We start from the raw sequence: 22,456 nt of genomic DNA on the forward strand, positions 1-22,456 counted from the left end.
GTTTAGGTATGTTCCCTGTATTCCTGATTGCTCCAAGACCTTTATCATAAAGGGGTGTTGGATTTTGTCAAATGCCTTTTCTGCATCTAGTGAAATGATCATGTGGGGTTTTTTTTTAGTTTGTTTATATGGTGTATTACATTGACAGACTTTCCTATGTTGATCCACCCTTGCATCCCTGGGATGAAGCCTACTTGATCATGGTGGATAAGTGTTTTGATGTGTTCTTAGAGTCTGTTTGCCAGAATTTTATTGAGTAGTTTTGCATCAATGTTCATGAGGGAGTTCAGTCTGTAGTTCTCTTTCTTTGTTGCATATTTGTTTGGTTTAGGAATTATAGCCGCATAGAAGGAGTTTGCTAATATACCTTCTGCTTCTATTGTGTGGAACAATTTAAAGAGTATTGGTATTAACTCTTCTTTGAAGATCTGGTAGAATTCTGCAGTGAAACCATCAGTTCTATGGCTTTTTTTTGTTTGGAGATGTTTAATGACTAATTCTATTTCCTTAGTGGTTATTGGACTATTTAAATGGTTTATCTGGTCTCGATTTAACTTAGGTATGTGGTACCTATCCAGAAAATTATCCATTTCTTTTAGATTTTCCAGTTTTGTGGAGTAGAGGTTTTTGAAGTATGACCTGATGATTCTCTGGATTTTCTCATTGTCTGTTGTTATGTCCCCCTTTTCATTTCTGATTTTGTTAATTTGTATGGTCTCTCTCTCTCTTTTGGTTAGTTTGGATAAGGGCTTGTCTATCTTGTTGATCTTCTCAAAGAACCAACTCTTTGTTTCATCAATCCTTTGTATTGTTCTCTTTATTTCTATTTTATTCATTTTAGCTCTCAATTTTATAAATTCCTGGCATCTGTTCCTCCTGTGAGACCTTGCTTCTTCCTGTTCAAGGATATTCAGGTGTGCTGTCAAGTCACTAGTGTGAGATTTCTCCAGCTTCTTTATGTGGGCATTCAGTGATCTGAATTTCCCTCTTAGCACTGCTTTCATAGTATCCTATAAGTTTGTGTATGTGGTGTATTCATTTTCATTGATCTCTAGGAAGTCTTTAATTTCTTTCTTTATTTCTTCCTTAACCCATTGGTGATTCAGTTGAGCATTATTCAGTTTCCATGAGTTTGTAGGATTTCTGTAGTTTTTTCTGTTGTTGAAATCTAACTTTAAATCATGGTGGTCTGATAGAACAAAGGAGGTTATTCCAATTGTTTTGTATCTGTTGAGATTTGCTTTGTGGCCAAGTATGTGGTCGATTTTAGAGAAGGTTCCATGGGGTGCTGAGAAAAAAGGTATATTCTTTTTTGTTTGGTTGGAATGTTCTGTAGATATCAGTTAAGTCCATTTGAACCATCACATCAGTTAAGTCCAATATGTCTCTGTTAAGTTCCAATGTGGCCGATCTGCCTAGAGGTGAAAGTGGGGTGTTGAAGTCTCCCACTATTAATGTGTGGGGTTTTATATATGATTTAAGCTTATTAATGTTTCTTTTACATATGTGGGTGCCCTTGTGTTTGGTGCATAAATATTCAGAATTGAGACTTCATCTAGGTGGATCTTTCCTGCGGTGAGTATGTAATATCCTTCATCATCTCTTTTGATTGATTTTAGTTTGAAGACTATTTTGCTGGATATTAGGATGGCTACACCAGCTTGCTTCTTAAAGACCATTTGATTGGAAATTCTTTTCCCAACCTTTTATTCTTAGGAGTTGTCTGTCTTTGAATTTGAGGTGTGTTTCTTGTATAAGGCAGAAAGCTGGGTTCTGTTTTCATATCCATTCTGTTAGTCTGTGTCTTTTTATAGGTGAATTAAGTCCATTGATATTAAGGGATATTAATGACCAGTGATTGTTCATTAGTGTTGTTTTTTTTATTTTTTGGTGGTAGTTTGTGTGTACTTCTCTTCTTTGGGGTTTGCTGCTGTGGTGTTATCTATTGCCTGTGATTTTGAGGGTGTATCTGCCTTCCTTAAGTTGGAATTTTCCTTCTTGTGCTTTCTGTAGGGCTGGGTTTGTGGATAAGTATTGTTTAAATCTGGTTTTGTCTTGGAAGGTCTTGTTCACTCCATCTATGATGATTGAAAATTTTGCTGGGTATATTAGTCTAGGCTGGCATCCATGATCTCTTAGTGTCTGCATTATATCTGTCCAGGTCCTTCTAGCTTTCAAAGTCTCCATTAAGAAATCGGGTGTTATTCTGATGGGTTTGCCTTTATAAGTCACTTGGCATTTTTCCTTTGCTGCCCTTAATATTCTTTCTTTATTCTGTACATTTAGTTGTTTAATTATTATGTGACAAGGGGAATTTTTGGGGGGTCTAGTCTGTTTGGTGTTCTATAAGGTTTTTGTATCTACATAGGCATTTCCTTCTTTAAGTAGGGAAAGTTTTCTTCTATGATCTTGTTAAATATATTTTCTGTGCCTTGGAGTTGGTATTCTTCTCCTTCCTCTATCCCTATTATTCATAGGTTTGGTCTTTCATGGTGTCTCAAATTTCTTGGACATTTTGGATCATGACTTTGTTGGTTTTAGTGTTTTCTTTGACTGATGAATCTATTTCTTCTACCGTATCTTCAACACCAGAGATCCTCTCTTCCCTCTCTTGCATTCTGTCGGTTATACTTGTCTCTGAAGTTCCTGTTTGTTTACTCAGATTTTCTATTTCCATCATTCCTTCTGCTAGCGTCTTCTTCATTTTTTCTATATCCCTGTTCAGGTCTTGGATTGTCTCCCTTGTTTTTTCATGATTTTCATTCAAGGATTTATTGTTTTCTTCTGCTTTAATTGTCCTTTCCTCTAGTTTTTTATAGTGGTCTTCCCATTTTTTTGTTTGTCTGTTCCTCTACTTTATTTTTTATTTCTTCTATATAAGGCTCTAGCCTCTTCATGATGTTACTTATAAGGTTGTTTTCTTCTTCTTCTTCCATTCCGTGATGTTCAGGTCTAGCTGTTGGAGAAGGGCTAGGTTATGGTGATGCTGTATTGCTCTTTATTTTGTTGTATGTACTTCTGCTTTGACATCTGCCCATCTCCTCTTGTGTTCCTTCTTGGTCTTATCATTGTACTTGGTCCAGAGAGAGTTGTCAGGTTTAGGGAGCCTCTCTCTGGTCCAGATGGAAGCTCTGGACCAGACGGGAGCCCTGGTCCAGATGAGAGTGCTGGCCGGATAGGAGCTGAGGGGCTGGACTCTGAGTCTCGGGAAGTCCCTGGGGTCTCCTAATTTTGTCCAGGTGGGAGCTCCTCTTGTCCAGATGGGAGTTCCTCTGGTCTCTGGTCCAGATGGGAGTTCCAGGGCAGGATGGAAGCTTGGGGCTGGTCTCTGATTCTCAGGAAGTGGCTGGGGTCTCCAGCAGATTGGTGTGGGGGCAGGGTGTGGAGACTGTAGTGTGTGCTTGCAGTCTTGGAAAAGGGGAGGCTTCCTGCAGGGCCAGGCTTTTGGCAGGAACCTGGGGCCACGTTGGTCACGTCCTCCCAGAGTGGCCTCTGTCCAGTGGTGGGACCCATGGGCAGTTGCCTCTCTGGCTATAATCCCAGGCACTCACCTCTGGTCCAGAAGGGAGTTCCAGGATGGACCAAAAACTAAATTTTGAGGAGAAAAAGAACATGAGGAAGTGGTATGGAGGTAAATCCTGTGTTCAAGGATATAAAAAGATTAAGACCTGGAGTAAAGGAAGTGTTGACCCTAGGGCAAGATTCCACCGAGCTGTTTCCAAATTGTGGAAAGAAACTTTAAAAATGCATAGAGCCATGTGTGTGTGGGGGCACATTCATAAACCAAGCAGAGGCTGACTGATCACTGATCTCTGAGTTAAAAGTCAGACTGGTCTACAGTGCAAGTTTCTGGAGGGAGTTTTGAAAGACAGAATGTTGGTAATGATGTCTTTAAATGAGGGGACCATGTTCCAGCGCCTACAAGCAGCAGAACTTGGCAGCACCAGCCACATGATTGGGAATCTGAAGAGTATTTTGACAGCAGACACAGACATGCAGAGTTTGGCATTTATCCAGCTGGTTTTTGGTCTTCCTTTGGTCCAGTATTTCCTCGTTATGTTCCCTTCTCTGTGTATTGAAATGGTAATGGGCTGAGGTTCCATCACAGACATTCTGTTTTTACAAAACTAAAAGATGGTTGGGACCTTGGTAGTCACCCTCAGGAGGAAGGATTGACCAAATAAGGGAATGGACCTTGGGGACTAGTTTCAGAAGTATAATTTAACTGTCTTTTAGAAAGGCAGAGAGAAATGGGAGGAAGGACAAGACCTGCTGGAGCCACATGTTTGAGTGGGCTAGTATCCCTTCATTCCTACATTTTTGTTTCATTATTGTATCATTGGATGTTGGATAAGTGAGTGTCACTCTCTCTGACTACTTTCTGCTGGCATTGGGGAATTTTTGTTAGGGGACCCAGTGAATCTAGGTCAAGTATGGGAAAAGAAGGTCTTCGAGAGTTTGGGACAGGAATGTAGAGAATCTAGGGAATGTTGATGCCAGGGGGTAGGTGTGGAGGGAGTGAGGGGAGGACAAATAAGGAACATGAGTGGTGAGTTTGGAGTGAGAATTTTGGAGGGATAGAATCTCAGATCATAGAAGAGACTGGAGTCCTTTTAAGTTAGGAGTTGAGGGAGATGTTAGTGGGAATAGATGTTGAGAGAAGATCAATAGATTATGACAGATAATCCCAGAGTTTGATTTTTTTTAGTTTTAGAGTTGAGCAGAGGGACTGTGGCAAGATCACATAGACAGGGAGACTAACCATCAATGGTATTGCCTAGAGTTTTGGAGAGGTGTCGCGCCTGCCTCGACCAGCAAGGATGACACAACAACAGGACTCTTCTTAATACAGTTTAATCAGAACCTCTTGTTAGTTGTGTTGTCTCTCCCCTGGGGCAAGCCTCTCCCAGCACCTAAGTAGGGCTGGGCTACCAACCCCAGGCAGCAACGTGGGCACTGTCCACAGGTTAACTCATATGCCAGCAGCACACGAATCCAGCCATAGCCAAATAAGGAGCTGTTTACCACAAAGACTGTTTGCCATCGGGAAGGCAGAGGGTAGAAGCCAGCACCATCTTTAGGGTGCGGCTACACGCAGCTCTCTACAGTTCCCCCTTTTTGTTTTACAGAGCAACAGGCAAGAGTAGAGGTCTGATCTCTGCTAAAATGGAACATGTACTAATGTTTGTCCAGGCGTCGTCCACCCAGAGAACACTAGACCCATCCTATACCCTTTTCACAGAGGTGGGAGTTAGGGTACCAACCCACATGCAATCAGACTTGCTCTTTTTGAGGTCAGCATATCTTAGCCTCAAGCGCAGTGTGCAGGCCTCGCATCCTGTGCTTAAATATCTTTTAAAGTAGCCAACCAGGCTTGGGGGGACTGCCCTGCATCAATGTCCATAAAGGCTTGGACAATCATGGCTGCATGGCGACGCTGTGAGATCCTAATGCGACAAATGCACCACAAGCATACTAGGGAGGTGAGCACCAGTAAGCCTACTAGGGCTCCTGTTCCTGCCCACTCCTTCATGTGATCCATGGCTGTAGCAAACCAGGAAGACAATCCCTCCACCAGTCCAGTATCCACTCGGGTCGAATTCACCATGACAATAGCCACTCTCAGCTGGTCCATCAGGCTATCGAACTCTCCGGTCCAATTGCCTAAAAGATAACTAGACAAACTTTTAGATAAATCTGTAGCAGAACAATTGGAAGCATCCAAATTCAAAAAATTCAGAGTAAATATTGCAAGAGAGACTCTGTCCTTAGGGGTACGGCCATAGCCTATTCCCCCTTTTTGTTTTTGAAGCAACTCCTTCAAGGAGCGATGAGCATGCTCCACAATGCCTTGACCTTGTGGATTATATGGTAGGCCATGTACAAGTTGCACATTTATCTGTTGACAGAAGGAAGCGAACTTCTGTCCGGTATATGCAGGACCATTGTCTGTTTTTAACTGTTGAGGCTTACCCCATGTTGCCCAAGCTTTTAAGCAATGAGCAATAACATGAGAGGCTTTCTCTCCTGCCATTGGGGTGGCATGAACGATTCCAGAACAGGTATTAACAGATACATGTACATATTTGACACATCCAAATTCAGAGATGTGTGTAACATCCATTTGTCATATTTTTAGGGGGAGCAAACCACGAGGGTTAACTCCCAATCTAGAAGGATGATGAAAAATGACACATTGGGGACAATCTAGTACCATCTTTCGTGCATCCGCACGTGAGATAGAAAACTTTTGTTGTAATGTCCTTGCATTAACATGAAATTCTTTGTGGAAAGCATGTGCTCTTTGTATGGCAGAAGCCATAAACATCCATTCCTGTCTAGTACACTGGTCCACTATATCATTGACTTTAGCCAATGGACCTGGCAGACTGGTGTGTGCATGGATGGGTTGCACAAAAAAAGGATTCTTACATTGCCAGATCAGTTTCTGTAATTGGCCAAACAATGAGCTAACAGGGCTAGAAGATTTGATGGGCCCTGCACATTCAAGGCTTTTCAAAGCATTAACAACATAACTAGAATCTGACACTAAATTAAATGCAAATGGACAAGCCTTGAAACTATTGAAAGCTCCACCTGTTGAGGTGCACCTGGCAAGAATTGATGCTTTACAGGTTCATTAGAATCCACCATATAAGCACCACAGCCTGTCTTAGACCCATCTGTAAATATAACACTTGCTCCTGGAATGGGCAAAGCAGTTACCTTAGGGAAAACTACAGGATGTTCTTTAAAGAAAGTTAATAGTGGATGTTTAGGATAATGGCAATCTATGTGTCCTGAATAGGTACAACGCAGTATTGCCCAATCATCTATGGCAGCACATAATATCTTGACTTGAGTAGAATCATAAGGAAAAACTAGCATTTGTGGTGATGTCCCAAAATATTATAAACATTGCTGAATACCCTTTTGCGCAAGTAATGCTACAGCAGTAGGATAATACTCAATTGATTTTGCAGGTGAGATTTTAGTATAAATCCATAACAAGGGTCCTTTTTGCCATAAAATCCCCATAGGTTGTAACTGGGTAGGCAGAATGCACAGGGTAATATCATCATTATTTTGTACTCTTTGAAGAAAAGCTCTTTGTAGCCTATCCTCTAATTTTGTTAAGGCTTTTCAGGCTGCATTGGTTAATTGTCTCGGTGAATCCAAGGCTGCATCTCCAATTAAAATATCATATAATGGTTTTAATACATAATTGGCCGTTCCTAAACTTCCTCTTATCCAATTTATATCTCTTAATAATTTTTGAAAATCATTCAATGTGTAAAGATGATCCTTCCTTAACTCTACCTTTTGTGGCATGATATGATGATTAGTTATTTTAGAGCCAAGATAATTGACAACTTTGCTCTCTTTCACCTTCTCAGGGGCAATACAGAGTCCCTTTTGCTTTAGCAGTTCTACAAGTGAGCTATACGCTGCTTGAAGAATGTTCTCCTCTTTAGCTGTTAACAGTATATCATCCATATAATGGAGGCATTTCAAGCCTGGAAAACGTGCTCTCAAGGGTTCTAATGCAGTTGCTACAAATAATTGACATATTGTAGGACTGTTGGCCATGCCTTGTGGCAATACAACCCACTGATATCTTTTATCAGGTTCCTCATGATTAGTGGACGGTAAAGTGAAAGCGAATCTCTCACTGTCTTTGCTATTCAGTGGAATGGAAAAGAAGCAGTCCTTAATATCTACCACAATACTAGGCCAATTTTCAGGCAAGGCTGACAGCAATGGAAGACCACGCTGTACGGGTCCCATAATTCTCATTTGCTCATTTATAGCTCTAAGATCATGTAACAATCTCCATTTTCCTGATTTCTTTTTGATGACAAATATGGGTGTATTCCAGGGAGAAAGAGAGGGTTTAATGTGCCCTTCCTCCAATTGTTCTTTCACTAATTGATATGTAGCATGTAATTTCTCAGAGGAGAGTGGCCACTGAGGAACCCAAACTGGCTCCTCCGTTATCCAGGATATGGGAGTGCCCTCCTCAGCGGCCCCTAGGAAAAACCCAACCCTTGTTTGGGTTTCCTAGGTACTGTTTGTATTGGCTACTTTCTGCCTTGTAAAAATTTTCCCAGGCCAAAATCAGGATGACACCCCATGTTTTTCATAATATTTTTAGATTCTTTGGAGTATTCATTACTCAACTTAAAGCCCATGGATTTCATAAGATCCCTCCCCCAGAGGGACACTGGAAGCTCAAGGACATAGGGTTGCATAACGCCAGAGTGACCTTCTGAATCTTGCCAATTTGACAAATTTGCACTAATATTTGGAACACTGGCATAACCCAATCCCTGCAATGTTTGTGAGGAAGCCTGTATAGGCCAACCTCGAGGCCAATCTTTGTTAGCTATGATACTGCGATCTGCTCCAGTATCCAAATCTAGGTCTCTTCCCAATTTTTCCCAGGAAGGCACTGTAAGACTTTCTGAAATTGCAAAACCAAGGAGCAACTACATCACTCTGTTGCAGAAACCATGCTAGAGTGTGTTTTTTTATTTTCAATTTCTTAGAGAGAAGCAGCTCGTTAAGAGCCAGAAAAATTGGTTGCAAGGAGGAAGCGCCCATGTTAGTATATTTCTTTTCTTTCCTCAATTTGAGAAGATTCTCGGAGGTTTCTCGGAGCCTCTACAGAACCGCCCCAGCCCTCCGGTTTCACCTGTTTGTTTTGTTTCACCTGCTGGTTTTGTTTCACCTGCTGGTTTTGTTATGCAAATTACCCGCCCACTACAGTCATGAAGGCTTCACTTGTTGACTTTGCTATTGTAATTACCCGTCCGCTTTGGTCGTGGCTCTATTGAGTTACCCGACCGCTTTTGTCGCGGCTCTGTTGAATTACCCGTCCGCTTTTGTCGCGGCTCTGCTATCCCGCTCCCCTTTTGTCTACAGGTGAGCGTAAAAACCCGCTTTTGCCGCGGATCCTCAGTTTTGTTTTGTTTTTTTCCTGAGGACTTACCGGTATACTGCCTGACTGTAAAAAGTTCTGAGTCCGGAGAGACGTGGTAATTTTCCCCTTATGTTCGTTTCTTCGTTTTTTCCCCGTACGGGCCACCAGCCTCGACCAGCAAGGATGATGCAACACCGGGATTCTTCTTAATACAGTTTAATCAGGACCTTGTTTAGTTGCATTGTCTCTCCCCTGGGGCAAGCCTCTCCCAGCACCTAAGTAGGGCTGGGCTGCCAACCCCAGGCAGCCACGTGGGCACTGTCCACAGGTTCACGCATATGCCAGCAGCACACGAATCCAGCCATAGCCAAATAAGGAGCTGTTTACCACAAAGAGTGTTTGCCATCAGGAAGGCAGAGGGTAGAAGCCAGCGCAATCTTTAGGGTGCAGCTACACGCAGCTCTCTACAGAGAGGTAGGCTACAGGGGCAAAGGGAAGTCTTAAGAGAGGAGAGTTTAGCTTTGGAGGGTGAGAGCTGGTAACTTCTGGAGCTAATGTAATTGAGAAGAGAAGTGGTGTTAGACTGTAACATAGGAAATTATCTGTATTTGGATACATTGATCAATGTGTCTGTTTTTATGCCAATATCATCCAGTTATTATTACTACACCTCTGTGGTTGGGTTGAAATCAAGAATGGTGATACATCTGGAAGGTCTTTCATTGTACAGGATTATTTTAGCTATCCTGTTTTTTTCCATGTGAAGTTGAATATATTGTTATTTCAAGGTCTGTAAAGAATTGTGTTGGAAGTTTGATGGGAATTCCATTGAATCTGTAGGTTGATTTTTGTAAGATGGCTATTTCTACTATGTTAATCCTCCCAATCCATGAGCATGAGAGATCATTCTATCTATTGATATCTCTTTCAAATGTTTTTTGCAAAGACTTGAATTTCTTGTCATGCAGGTCTTTCATTTGCTTATTAAGAGTTACTCCAATTTATTAGATATTATTAAAAGAATCATTGGTCTGGTTCAAGGTTTGTTTTCTCCTACATTATTGGTTCTGGGCCCTCACTAGAATTCCTCTTGGCTATCCTGCTCTTGACCTGAGTTATATAAATACTGCAGCTTTGAGTCTGCAGGATTGGACTTGTCATGTGCTCCAGCAGATCACAGATGGAGTGCATGTTGGGGTGGGCCAACACATAACCCTGGTTTATGGGCCTGAGTAGTTGCTGTGTTGGACAGCCAGCTAGCTCTCCCTTGTCCTCACCACAGAATGAGCTCTCCTGCATTTTCCTGGCCAGTTCACCCCTTTCAGCAATGAGCAAGGGGCAGGGCCACTTCTCTTGCTTTCATGTCCTCAGGGTCAGATCTTCCACATCTATACCTTCAGGGTCAGCTCTACTGTGCTTGCCCAGGCACAATGTAGGGAATATTCTCCCCATCACTGTAGCCAATGAAGTGCCAGGCCAGATCTCCCACTATTATGAACTTTGATCCAGTTCTTCCACCTGCCTCAGATATAGATGGGCATGGGTCAGGGGGAGAGGACATCTGTCCATGCCCATGATGCCAGATTACAGAAATGTAATGGGGACAGCTCTCCCATGATCAAAACTTTGGCACTGTCTCACCGACACCTCTTTCAACAGGGTTGGCTCTATTGTACTGCCCATGTAAGTGCAGGGTCTGCTTTCCCGAATGTTGAAGCTGGTAGCAGGAAGGGGCAGCTCTCCCACCATTCTGATCTGAGAACCATCTATCCCACCTTTCTCAGGTGTTAATCAGGGTGTGGCATCTCTCCCCCATCCATGCCACCATATGGAAGATGAGGGGTGGAGCCAGGTATCCTGTGCTCACATTCCAGGATGGCTCACCTGTGTTTTGTCAACAGGGTCAGTTCCACTGGGCTGCCCCAATAAGATGCAGGGCCCACCAACCTGAACTGGTTCAGCCCATTCCTCACCACTTTTACCTCCTCAGGTATGCCACAGGACATGAACTGTACTGACCCTTCCATATTACACCATGCATTTCCCTCCTATATTTGTGCCCATCTGCCAGAGGCCACATGTGGGGCTCATTGTCTGCTCAGTCCATCATGGCACTGGGCAGGACACTGCTTCCTGGAATTAGAGGGTTCTGGGCAGCTTTGTGGGTGAACTTCTTCCCACTCCAAGTTTAGTGACGTGGGGTATAGCTGTGTTTATCTTTTCAGGATCCTTCAGGTCCTAGAAGTAGTGGTTGGGCTTGTTGGTAAACTTCCTCCTGCACAAAGTATGGTGACCTAGGGTGGAGCTGTGTTTTCTGCTTTCTCATTTTTAATGTAGGTACCTAGAGCTGTGAATTTCTTCTTATCACTACTTATAATGAGCATTAGAGGATTTATAATGCTTTTTACCATCTTTATTTTACTTCAGGATTTTTTTTTATGTCTCCTGATTTTGTTTCCCCTACTCATCATTCAGTAAGGTGTTGGTTAATCTCAAATTTCTCTAAATACTTGAGATTTCTAAGCTGTTGCACTGTGAGCAGGTAGGATAAGTGAGGTTAATTCAACTATTCTGAATTGCTCAAGTTTTTCTTTTCTCCCAATATATGGTCTGTTTTAGAGAAGCTTCCTTTGGTTGTTGAGTGGAATGTATATTATTTGGCATTTGGCTTGAATATTCTGCAGGTATCTTCTAGCTCCATATGATGTTTGATGTCACTTAATTTGGTCATATCTATTTACTTTTTGTTAGATAGCGTCCACTGGAGGAAGTGAGGTATTGAGTTTGAGTGATCTGTGTCTTTAAGTCAGTAGGCATTTATGAAATTGAGTGTGCCTGAGTTTCCTGAAATATATAAGATTATGAGTCTTTTTTCTTTATTATTATCCTTATTAAGTCAATTTCTCTTCTCTTTCTATTGTGGTTATTCTTAGTTTAAATCTATGTTAGTCATTAGACTGGTGACACCTACTGTATTCCTAATTCCATTTTCTTGGAATATACTTTCGAAACTTTTGCTTAAGTTGCTGTCTATATGTGACCATAAGATGAGTATCTTGTAGACAACATAAAGAGGGATTTTTTTTCTTACTCCATTCAGTTTACCTGTGTGATTTTTTGGTTGGGAAAGTGAGAACAATATTTAAAGTTATTATTGAAATGTCTGTGTTGGTTGCTGTCATTTTATTATTTGTTTTCCCCCTGATTGTGTTCTTAGTCTTCTTTTGTGTTTTGATAGTTATAATGTCATTGGTTCTCTTCCTATTGTCTATTTATTCAAGTCCTCAATCTGAAATATTGCTCCCAGATGGGATCTGCTTTGATGGACATGAAGAATATTCACATGCTTATATCATGTAATGTTTTTTTTTCTCCTTCAAGTACAGCACATAGTTTTGTTGGATACAGTAGTCTTGGTTAGCATTCATGATTTTATAGTACTTGAAGTAAATGGTTCTAGGCTCTTCTTACTTTTAATGTTCCCATTGACTAACTATTATGTGTTTTCAATCATATGTGACTTATGGATTTTTTCTTGAATTTTCAATCTCATTCTTTGTTCTGTATAGTTACTGTTTTAAATATTGTATGTCATGAGCAATACCTTTTTAGTCCTATTTTTTTCTTTATGAATGAGGAACAACATTGATGCATCAGGAGCCAGGTATATTACAATGAATATTACATGGAGGCCAAAGTTATGGGAACTCATTGTATGTTAAGAAGGGGTTGAAACATGCCAAATTCCCAGGATTTTCTCATCCTGAGAGCAGGAGGTATTTGGTTGCTCCCACACTTAGCCCAGATGCCAGGAGACCCCAGCCTTTGGCCTTCCGCTAGTTAAGATGTGCCCTGACACCTATAGCAACTGATAAGCTCATGGGTCTCTGATATTATAGGAACAGGTTGTTTTTTATCTGACCACTGAAACATCCCAGTCTGGACTTCTTATGACCTTATAAGGTGCCTTCCCCCTGGCTCCTGTGGCCTGTGAATATGCAAATGATGTGCCCTCTTTGTTGTTGTTCTAACCAATAATATACCACCACATGAAACCAATGGACCATTTTTCCTAGGGTATGAATGCCCCTTGCCCCCTCCAAACAAATGAGGTGTCCACTGACACAGCCTCCCCACTGTGTAGATGTATCCAGCTTGTTAACTAAGAAACACAGAACTGATTGAAGAGTTAAAAACCACGAGGTCAGAGCCTCCCCACTGTCTTTTTTCTCATCTCATCATATTTGTGGGAGCTGTGCATCTGCCTATGGTCCTACTCAAACTCAGCCCCCTTTCCCTTCCCTGGGTTGGGCTAGTGCTATTTTGACCATGACTGGACTAAGCAACTTGAGCCCTGCAGCTCATCATGCAAATTATTTCATGATCTGTGTTTTCTTGGGTAATACTGGGAGTGTGGGGACAGCAAACACAGGCGTATTCTAGAGTATCATAGAAAAAGTCAGTAAGGTTCTCTGTAACCAGATGTAGGGTGTGGTGATATTGTGCTCCCCAAAATATTGTGCACCGTAATAAATTTATCTGGGATCAGAAAACAGACACCATCAGATACAGAGGCTAGAAAATGGTGGCACTCATGTCTTTATTCCTAGCATTTCAGAGTCAAAAATACCTCTGGATCTCTGTGAGTTCAAGGCCACATTGGAAACACCCAGGCATGGTGACACACACCTTTAATCCCAAGAAGTGAGCCTTTAATCCCAAGGAGTGATGGCAAAACCAGAAAGATATATAAGGCATGAAGACCAGAAACTAGAAGCATTTTTGAACAGCATTTCAGCTGCGAGCCATCGGGAAGAGGACACAGAATTTTCCAGTCTAAGGAAACAAGATCAACTGAGGAATTGTCAAGGTGAGGAAGCTCTGACTTGTTCTAATTCTCTGAACTTCCAGCATCTAACCCACTACCTGGCCAAGGTTTGAATTTATTAATAAGTTTCTTTAAGATTCCTGCTACAGTAGGGAGTATGTAGAGAGCACTAGTGTATGATGTTCTGATGGTTACACCAGGAATAGCAGGTACAAATTCTGCAAATAAAGACCTAGCCCTGCAAAACTGGAGACATGAGGGGAAGTATTGCTTATACTATACACATCTGGAAAAGCCAGCATAGACACAGTATGAGAGGAAATAGAATAGAGAGCATGGAGATGGTGCAGGTGGTCAAGGTTCAGTGAGTGTCATTAGGACAACCAGTGCCTGCTCTTTTACACAGAACTGGGTTTTTGAGTGTGGAGATGTGGCAGGACTAAAAGGATGATAATCGGCACTGCTTGCCATGCTAGTTGCGACATGTGGTGCTCATTTCTGCATGGGAAGGTCACGGTCATGACAGAACACAGCATTAGTTTCCAGAGCTTTATTAGGAAGGAAAAGGGGGAGAGAAGGGAGCTAGGCCTGTAGAAAGAGAAAGATGATGGGGTAGAGGGAGAGGGGAGCAGAGCAGAGCAGGGAGAGCAGAGAGCAGAGAGAGTGTGTGGTCTGCATCTGGCTTTTAAGGCACAGATTGTTTGACCATGCCCTGCATATGTAGTCACCAGTGCCTTCTGATGATGCATGATGCAAGAACCTGAGCTGCACATGTGCAGGAGTGAGGGAAGGCTTCTAACATTCCAGACTGTTTTTTTTATTATAAAAAAATGAGTGAATAGGAATAGGGGCATCTTTTCTCCCGGAAAAATCTGCTTCTAGCTGACTTGGTGGGCAATGGTTTGCTCTTGGGGGTGGATAGGGAAGTGGGCCTTCCACGATACACAGTTGTCCTGGGATGGAGGGCTGTCCCTCTTTGCTTGGCACTCTGGCCACTTTTGTGTCTGAAAGGATGCTGGTGAGACAGAAAAAGCCTAAAGTAGGTCTGATGGGTTCTGATGGATTTAAGCTGATTTCTGGGGCTTGGGAAAAAAATTGAACATGTTAAGAAGCAGCCATGGGAAAGTTACTGACCATTGTTTTGTTTACTGTTCTGCTTATATGAGTTATTGTTAATGGGAGAGACATAGAGATTGGAACATGTTTTTAAGCTTTATCAAAGACAGATTATTTTAAGGTACCAGTTTCCTGTACTAGTTTAGCATCCAGGAGACACAGGTGATTAATTGTTGAGAGTGTTTGACAGCAATAGATGGTTATATTAAAGTCTGTATTTGTAGAGCCCAGAAACTTATGGGTCTGGGGATGTAAATACTTTTTAGCTGTTACAGTCTCTTACTTGATGATCCCTGGACTCCAGTTCTGTGGTGGTCCAAAGCAGCCATTACCTGAGCAGTTAATTAGAAGAGGGAACTGCGAAGAGAAAAGCTCGTGGTGCATGAGAACTTATTACTTTGGAATTAGGGACAAGGCAGAGATCAGGGCCCTGTCTGTAATCTTGAGGAGGAGAAGCACATCTGAGAGGTCTGGAGTTAGGCACATTGAGGGAGCAATGAAATAAAGTTCCTACCTTAGCTGGAAAATCTTTTCCCATTAAGTAACTGAGCCTGTGGCCAAGCCTAGGTCTGCTGGAAGTCTTAGCTTGATGCTCCCTTGCTCCTTGTTGCCTGGGTGCAGTTAGCTGACCTGCTGTCTTTCTAGGTGGCACTTTGAACAAGACTCAGTTGATGGCCTGGCAGGGCACACACTAGCCTGCTTCCCTTCTTTTTCACTTAAAAGAGAGAGAGTTAGTGGGTTTTGTGAGCCAGTTCTTGGCAATTCTTGGCAATTCTGTTTTAGGGATTTTTTTCATCTCTCCCCTGGTACACTTTAAAGGCCAAAGCTGAAACTTCTGCCTGTGGGATCAGGAGCCTTGCTCCCCAAATGCTTAAGTTTCATCCTATTGTCTAGGAAGTTCGGGGAAAAATTCCAAGTAATATATAATGGCAGACCTATCAAAATTATACATGACTTTTCAATGGAAATTCTGAAAGCCAGAAGGTCTTGGGCAGATGTGCTGCAGATAAAAAGAGACCATAGATGCTGTCACAGTCTACTATACCCAGTAAAGCTTTCAATCACAGAAGATGAAGAAAACAAGATATTCCATGACAAGACCAGATTTAAATATTGCATATCCACAAATCTTGCCATCCAGGAAGTTCTAGAAGGAAAGCTCCAACCCAAGGAAGTCAGTTCCAACCACCAAAGGATAGGCAATAGATAACCTCACACCAGCAAATCCCAAAGAAGGGAAACACACACACACACACACACACACACACACACACACACACACTACCAACAAAATATGACAGAAATTAACAATCACTGGTCAGTAATATCCCTTCATATCAATGGACCCAATTTGTATATAAAAAGATACAGGATCATAGAATCAATACAAAAACAGGATCCATCTTTCTGCTGCATAGAAGAAGCACACTTCAATCTCAAAGATAGACATTACCTCAGAGTAAAGGGTTGGAAAAAGCTTTCCAATCAAATGGGCCTAAGAAACAAGCTAGTGTAGCTATCCTAATATTTAGCAAAATAGACTTCAAGCTAAAATCAATCATACGAGATGAAGTAGGGCATTTCATATTCATCACAGGAAACATCCATCAAAATGAAATCTCATTTCTGATCATTTATGCATCAAATGCAAGGTCACGTACATTTGGAAAAGAAACATTACTAAATCTCAAATCACACATCAACCCCCCTACACTAATATTGGGGGACTTCAACACCCCTCTCTTATCACTAGACCGGTTTGCCACATAGAAACTTAACAGAGAAATAGGGAGCCTAACAGATGTTATGAGTCAAGTGGACCTAACAAACCTCTAAAGAACATTTCACCCAAACACAAAAGAATATGCATTCTTTTCAGGACAACATGGAACCTTCTCCAAAATTGACCTCATATTTAGTAACAGAACAAATCTCAGCAGATACAAGAAAAATGGAATAAACCCCTGTATCATGTCAAATCAACAGTAATTAAAGTTAGAATTCAACAACATCACAAAATGCAGAAATCCTACAAAATCATGGAAACTGAACAATGCTCAACTGAATCACCCTTGAGTCAAGAAATATATAAGAAATAAATTGAAGACTTACTAAAATACAATAAAAAGGAATGCACAACATAGCTAAACTTAAGGGACACTATGAAAGTAGTACTAAGAGAAAATTTCATAGCATAGATGACTACATAAAGAAGTTTGAAAAATCTCACACTAATGACTTAACAGCAAAGGTGAAAGCTCTAGACCAAAAGAAAGCAAACTCACCCAGGAGGAGTAGATGACAGGAAATAATCAAACTGAGGACCAAAATCAATAACATAGAAACAAAGGGAATAAAACAAAGAATCAAAGAAACAAAGAGTTGGTTCTTTGGGAAAATCAAAAAGGAAGACAAACCCTTATGCAAAATACCAAAAAAGAAGAGAGAATATCCAAATTAACAAAATCAGAAATGAAAAGGGGGACATAATAATAGACACTATGGTAATCCAGAGAGACATTGGATCATACTTTGAAAATCTGAACTCCACAAAATTGAAAAATGTAAAAGAAATGGACAATTTTTGGATAGGTACCATATATCTAAATTAAATCAAGACCAGATAAATAATTTAAATTGACCAATAACCCCTAAGTAAGTAGAAGCAGTCATCAAAAGTCTCCAACCCCCCCCAAAAAAAAATGACAAGTGCCAATGATTTCAATGTAGAATTCTACAAGAATTTCAAATAAGAGCTAATACCAATACTCTGCAAATTGTTCCACACAATAGAAACAGAAGACACATTGCCCAACTCTTTTTACAAGGCTACACTTACCCTCATACTCAAGCCACATAAAGACACAACTAGGAAAGAGAATTACAGACCAGTCTCCCTCATGAACATTGATGCAAAAATACTCAATAAAATACTAGCAAACTGAGTCCAAGAACACATCAAAAAATTGAGAATATTCTGTAAGGTGAAGGACACTGTCAATAAGACAAAAAGTTAGCCTGCAGAATGGTAAAAGAGCTTTACCATCCACACATCTGATAGGGGGCTGATCTCCAAAATATATGAAGAACTCAAGAATCTAGAAGGAAAATATCAAATAATACAATTACAAAAAGGGCTACAAATAGAAAATTCTCTACAGAAGAATCTGAAATGGCTGAAAGAGATTTAAGTAAATGTTCAACAACACCCTTAGTCATCAGGGAAATGCAAATTAAAACAACTCTGAGATATCATCTTACACCTGTCAGAATGGCTAAGATCAAAAACACAAATGTCAGTTATGTTAGAGAAAATGTACAGAAAAGGGAACACTCATCCACTGCTGGCGGGAATGAAATCTTGTACAACTACTCTGGAAATCAGTATGACAGTATGTCAGGTAATTGGAAATTCATCTACCTCAAGACCCAGCAATACCACAGCATATACCCAAAAGATACTCAACCACACCACAAGGTCATTTGCTCAACTATATTCATAGCAGCATTACTTATAATATCCAGAACTTGTAAACAACCTAGAAGCCCTTCAATGAAAGAATGTTTAAAGAAAATGTGGTACATTTACACGATGTAGTGTCACACAGTGGTTAAAAAAACGTCATCATGAAATTTGTAGGCAAATGAATGTGACTAGAAAATATCATCCTGAGGTAGATAACCCAGACCCAGAAAGACAAACATGGTATGTACTCACTCATAAGTGAATATTAGATGCAAAGTAAAGGTTAACCAGGCTACAATCACCAACCCCAGAGAAGCTAGGTAAAGAGGACGACACTAAGAGGAACACACATGGATTGCCCCAGGAAGTGGAAAGGGTTAAGGTCTTGTGGATAACTGGGAGGGAGTAGAGGGGAGGGGAGGGGAGATGGGAACATCAAGGCTCAAGTTGGCTGAGTTGGGGGCAATATGGAGAGGGAGAGCAATGAAAGAGATATTTTGATAGAGTGAACAATTAAGGAGATGGGGAGAAAACTGCAGATCGGGATAACCACAGGAACTCACAAGATTGTCCCCAGCTAAGACTAATAGCAATGATGGAGAGGGTTCTTCAGCTAGTTTTCCCCTGCACTCAGATTGGTGTCTACCTTAACTGTCATCATAGAACCTACATCTAGTGAACAATAGAAGAATATGCAGAGGCCCACAGCCAAGCACTTGGCAAAGACCCTGGAGTTCATTTGAAGAGAGGGAAGAAGGATTATTAAGAAAGAGGGGGTTCATAATCATGATGGAAAAAAAACCACAGAGATAGTAGACCCAAGCTACTGGGAGCTCATGGACTCTAGACTGACAGTTGAGGAGCCTGCATGAGGCTGAACTAGGCCCGCTGAATGTGGGTGAAAGTTGTGTGGCTTGATGTTTTTATGGATCCTCTGCAAATGGGACCTGGACTTATTTAGGGTATATGAACTGGATTTTAGGAGCCCATTCCCTATGGTGCAATGCCTTATTCAGCCTTGATGGAAGGAGAAGGGGTTAGGTCTGGCCCCAACTTGGTATGCCAAACTGTGCTGACTACCCAAGGGAGGCCTTACCCTCTATGAAGATGAGATGGGGATGGGATTGGGTAGATGTATATGGGAGAAGGAAAGGGAGGCAAAACAGGGGTTGGTATGTGAAATGAGAAAAAAAAATTAAATAAAAAAAAATCTTGTCCATTAGCTCAGGCTAATTACTAGCTAAGTCTTACACTTAAATTGACCTACATTTCTATATATGCTTTGCCATGTGGCTTATGGTTTGTTACCTCATTTCCTACAATCTGTTTGTTCTGCAGCTAGCTGGTGTCTTCCTTGACTTCACCCTTCTTCTCCATATCATTCTCAATTTGGCTTTGTAGCCTAACTTTATCTTATTCAGCTATTGGCCAGTCAGCTTATTTGTTTAATGGCAACACAGTGTAAAGGAACATTCCACAGCAGCTAGGTCTCCTTCCTCACTTTTATAATGGTAATCTATCTATATCATTTTATTTTAGAATTATATGAGTCAATTTCTGGTTGTCTAAGCTCTCATGGTTGAAAAACTGCCCTGAGTCACAAAAGAGACATTGGACTACTGAACAAAGTTCAGGCTAATAAAGACAATGCAAAATTTTATAGATGGCATGAATTTCTTTTTCTCTATGAAATGGCTTTCATTTTATGGGCACATAGTATGGAGTATCCTTATGTGAAATGGGGTATAATGGGTAAATATTTTTGCATCAAACTTATTGTGAGTTTGAACCTAGTGATTTAGTAGATAAAATAAGGAAAGCCACTTGGACAACATGTCCTCTGGTCTCCATACCACTTGTTCCATCATAGCACAGTGGAAATGCCTGGCCGTTTGTGATATTTACAAACAGGAAGACAGGAGATGCCCACAGCCCAGTGTACAGCATAAATTCCCCACTCTTTGAAAAGAGCAACACTGTCAGCAGAGCCAACAATAAAGAAATCTAGCTCTGCCCTCATTAGACCTGAGTACCTAATGGAATCTACATAGTAGTGTGGTCACTTTTGTTTTGTTTAAGTGGCAGCTTCCTCACAAACCTTCTTTCATTGGTATTTGTTGTGTTTATTTTGCACATTGCATTTCACTATTACTTTTGTTTTTTGTTTACTATGTCTTCTTGGCCAAATCTGAACACATGATCATAACTTTCAGAGTTTAGGATGGGAAAACAGTTAAGAGGAGGATCATTCTAGACAGATAGAGGCAGAAGTAAGAGTCAGACACACTCAGAGAACCATGTTGATGATTTATTAATACAAATTGATGACTATATGTGTTTTGTGTGTGAACAGGAAATTTCTTCAAGGAGCCTCCTGACAGATGTTGCAAATGCATGAGTTCTCACTTCAGGCCACTTGGCTGGCTGCTATGGAAGCACACTGGTCCTTCATCTGACTCTGTATTTGCAAAACACTTATCTCAGAAAGAAAGATAACTGCACTGAAAAGTGAGATGGCAGCTGTCAGAATCCCTAATGGGAGAACAGTAGTGCAGTATTTGGTTATTAATGCTTCTTTGCTAACAGGAAAGTATGATGGAAATTCAAGACTGGTTTGTCCATAATGATCTATAAAGTGGTTCCAGCTCACTGAAACCAATGTAAACAGGCTGCTAACACACAAAACTGAGGCAGAAACATTGTAACAATATGTTGCCATCTCCACAAATGGGTCTTCCATGCAGCTGATTGTAATGGCAACTATACCAAAAATCAGAACTACAGGCTTCATCAAAATGGCCCACACTATCAGGGTCTGTGCAATCTGAAACTCAGGTGAAGTGGTCCTGGTGGAATCAGTAGGAGTGTGCACCAGCGTCTTGGATACAGTCCATGAGGCATTAAATTCTTTAGGGGTGTAAGTCTCCCAAAGTCCAAAGGACACAAGTTGCAAAATGTTGTCAATTCTCCATGGGTGCCAGCATTGGCTGCTTGCAATGACTGTTTCAAACACCAAAGCAAATAGGCTGCTAAGGAGGGCACTTAACTTGAAGATGCACCCCTTTCCACTGAAAAATCTGAAGATGAGATTGAACAAGAATATAGTCAAGCCAGGAACACAAGGGAAGTTGGGAAACAAAATGAGACATGCTTTATGGAGTGCTAAGCTATCATACTTTGTCTATGCTGACTCATAGTTGTATTTAAGCAGTCTATCTATGTATTAGGGTTCATCATACTACAGGTAAGAATGTAAGATGCCCTAAATTTCACAAGTATAGCAGAAGTTCCCTCTATAAGAGGTTTTGCTTAGCAATTTCACTGTATCTGTCAAATGCTGAAATGTGTATAATTGTTAACTAAGAACTTTCATGCTTGAAATTAAGTCAAAATGAATTTTCAATATTATATGTAAGGTGATGCTTATTTCCACTATGTTTGCAATTCATAAAAAATGATAAATAACTTAAATGTTAGTAATGAGCAGAGATATTGCTTAGAATAATTTCACTTCTAAAATATGACATTGGAATATTACAAACACTGAACTTATACTGTCTGCTAAAATAACAAAGGAAATTGAGAAATGTTTCACATGGTGTATGCAAGTATATCAATATTACACAACTAAATAATGTATGTTTCACTGTATGTGTACATGTGCGGGCTAGTATATGTATGATTGCAGAACATGTGGGGAGCCGGGGGTTGTGGTGCATGCCTTTAATTCCAGCACTCAGGAGGCTGAGGCAGGCATGTCTCTGTGAGTGAGTTCAATGCCAGCCTGGTCTGCAGAGTGAGTGCTAGGATAGCCAGGACTGTTTAACAGAGAAATCCTGCCTCAAAAAAAAATTGTAAAGAAAAATACCATGTTGGAAAACTGGAATTCTTTCTTTTTTCCCAGAAAACTAAAATCTATTTGTAAAACATGAAGATTCATAGCTGTTTCAAGCATTTCCCAAAACTTACCCAAAGGTACTTTTCAGAAAAATTTCTTCATTTAATTGAAATGTATAAAGCATCTTGTCTATATTGTGTTTATCCCTATCTTCTTCAGCACCAATTGAGACTCCACATTTACTATACACCAACTTATTTAAAGCGCTTCGTTGAAGACAGTGTT

The 22,456-nt window shown here is 40.8% G+C and overlaps 1 protein-coding gene across 1 annotated transcript; it reads right to left on the reverse strand.

Moving 5' to 3' along the window:
* Window positions 1–20,740: 20,740 nt before the first annotated feature.
* On the reverse strand, window positions 20,741–22,355 carry LOC118575094. Its single transcript, XM_036175776.1, has 2 exons — window positions 22,303–22,355; window positions 20,741–21,410 (listed from the first exon to the last, which is right to left on the reverse strand). Exons 1-2 carry the CDS (start codon window positions 22,353–22,355, stop codon window positions 20,741–20,743), a joined length of 723 nt encoding a protein of 240 aa, XP_036031669.1.
* Window positions 22,356–22,456: the final 101 nt, after the last annotated feature.

This window comes from Onychomys torridus, unplaced genomic scaffold (genome assembly GCF_903995425.1).
Source record: "Onychomys torridus unplaced genomic scaffold, mOncTor1.1, whole genome shotgun sequence".
Taxonomy (NCBI): domain Eukaryota; kingdom Metazoa; phylum Chordata; class Mammalia; order Rodentia; family Cricetidae; genus Onychomys; species Onychomys torridus.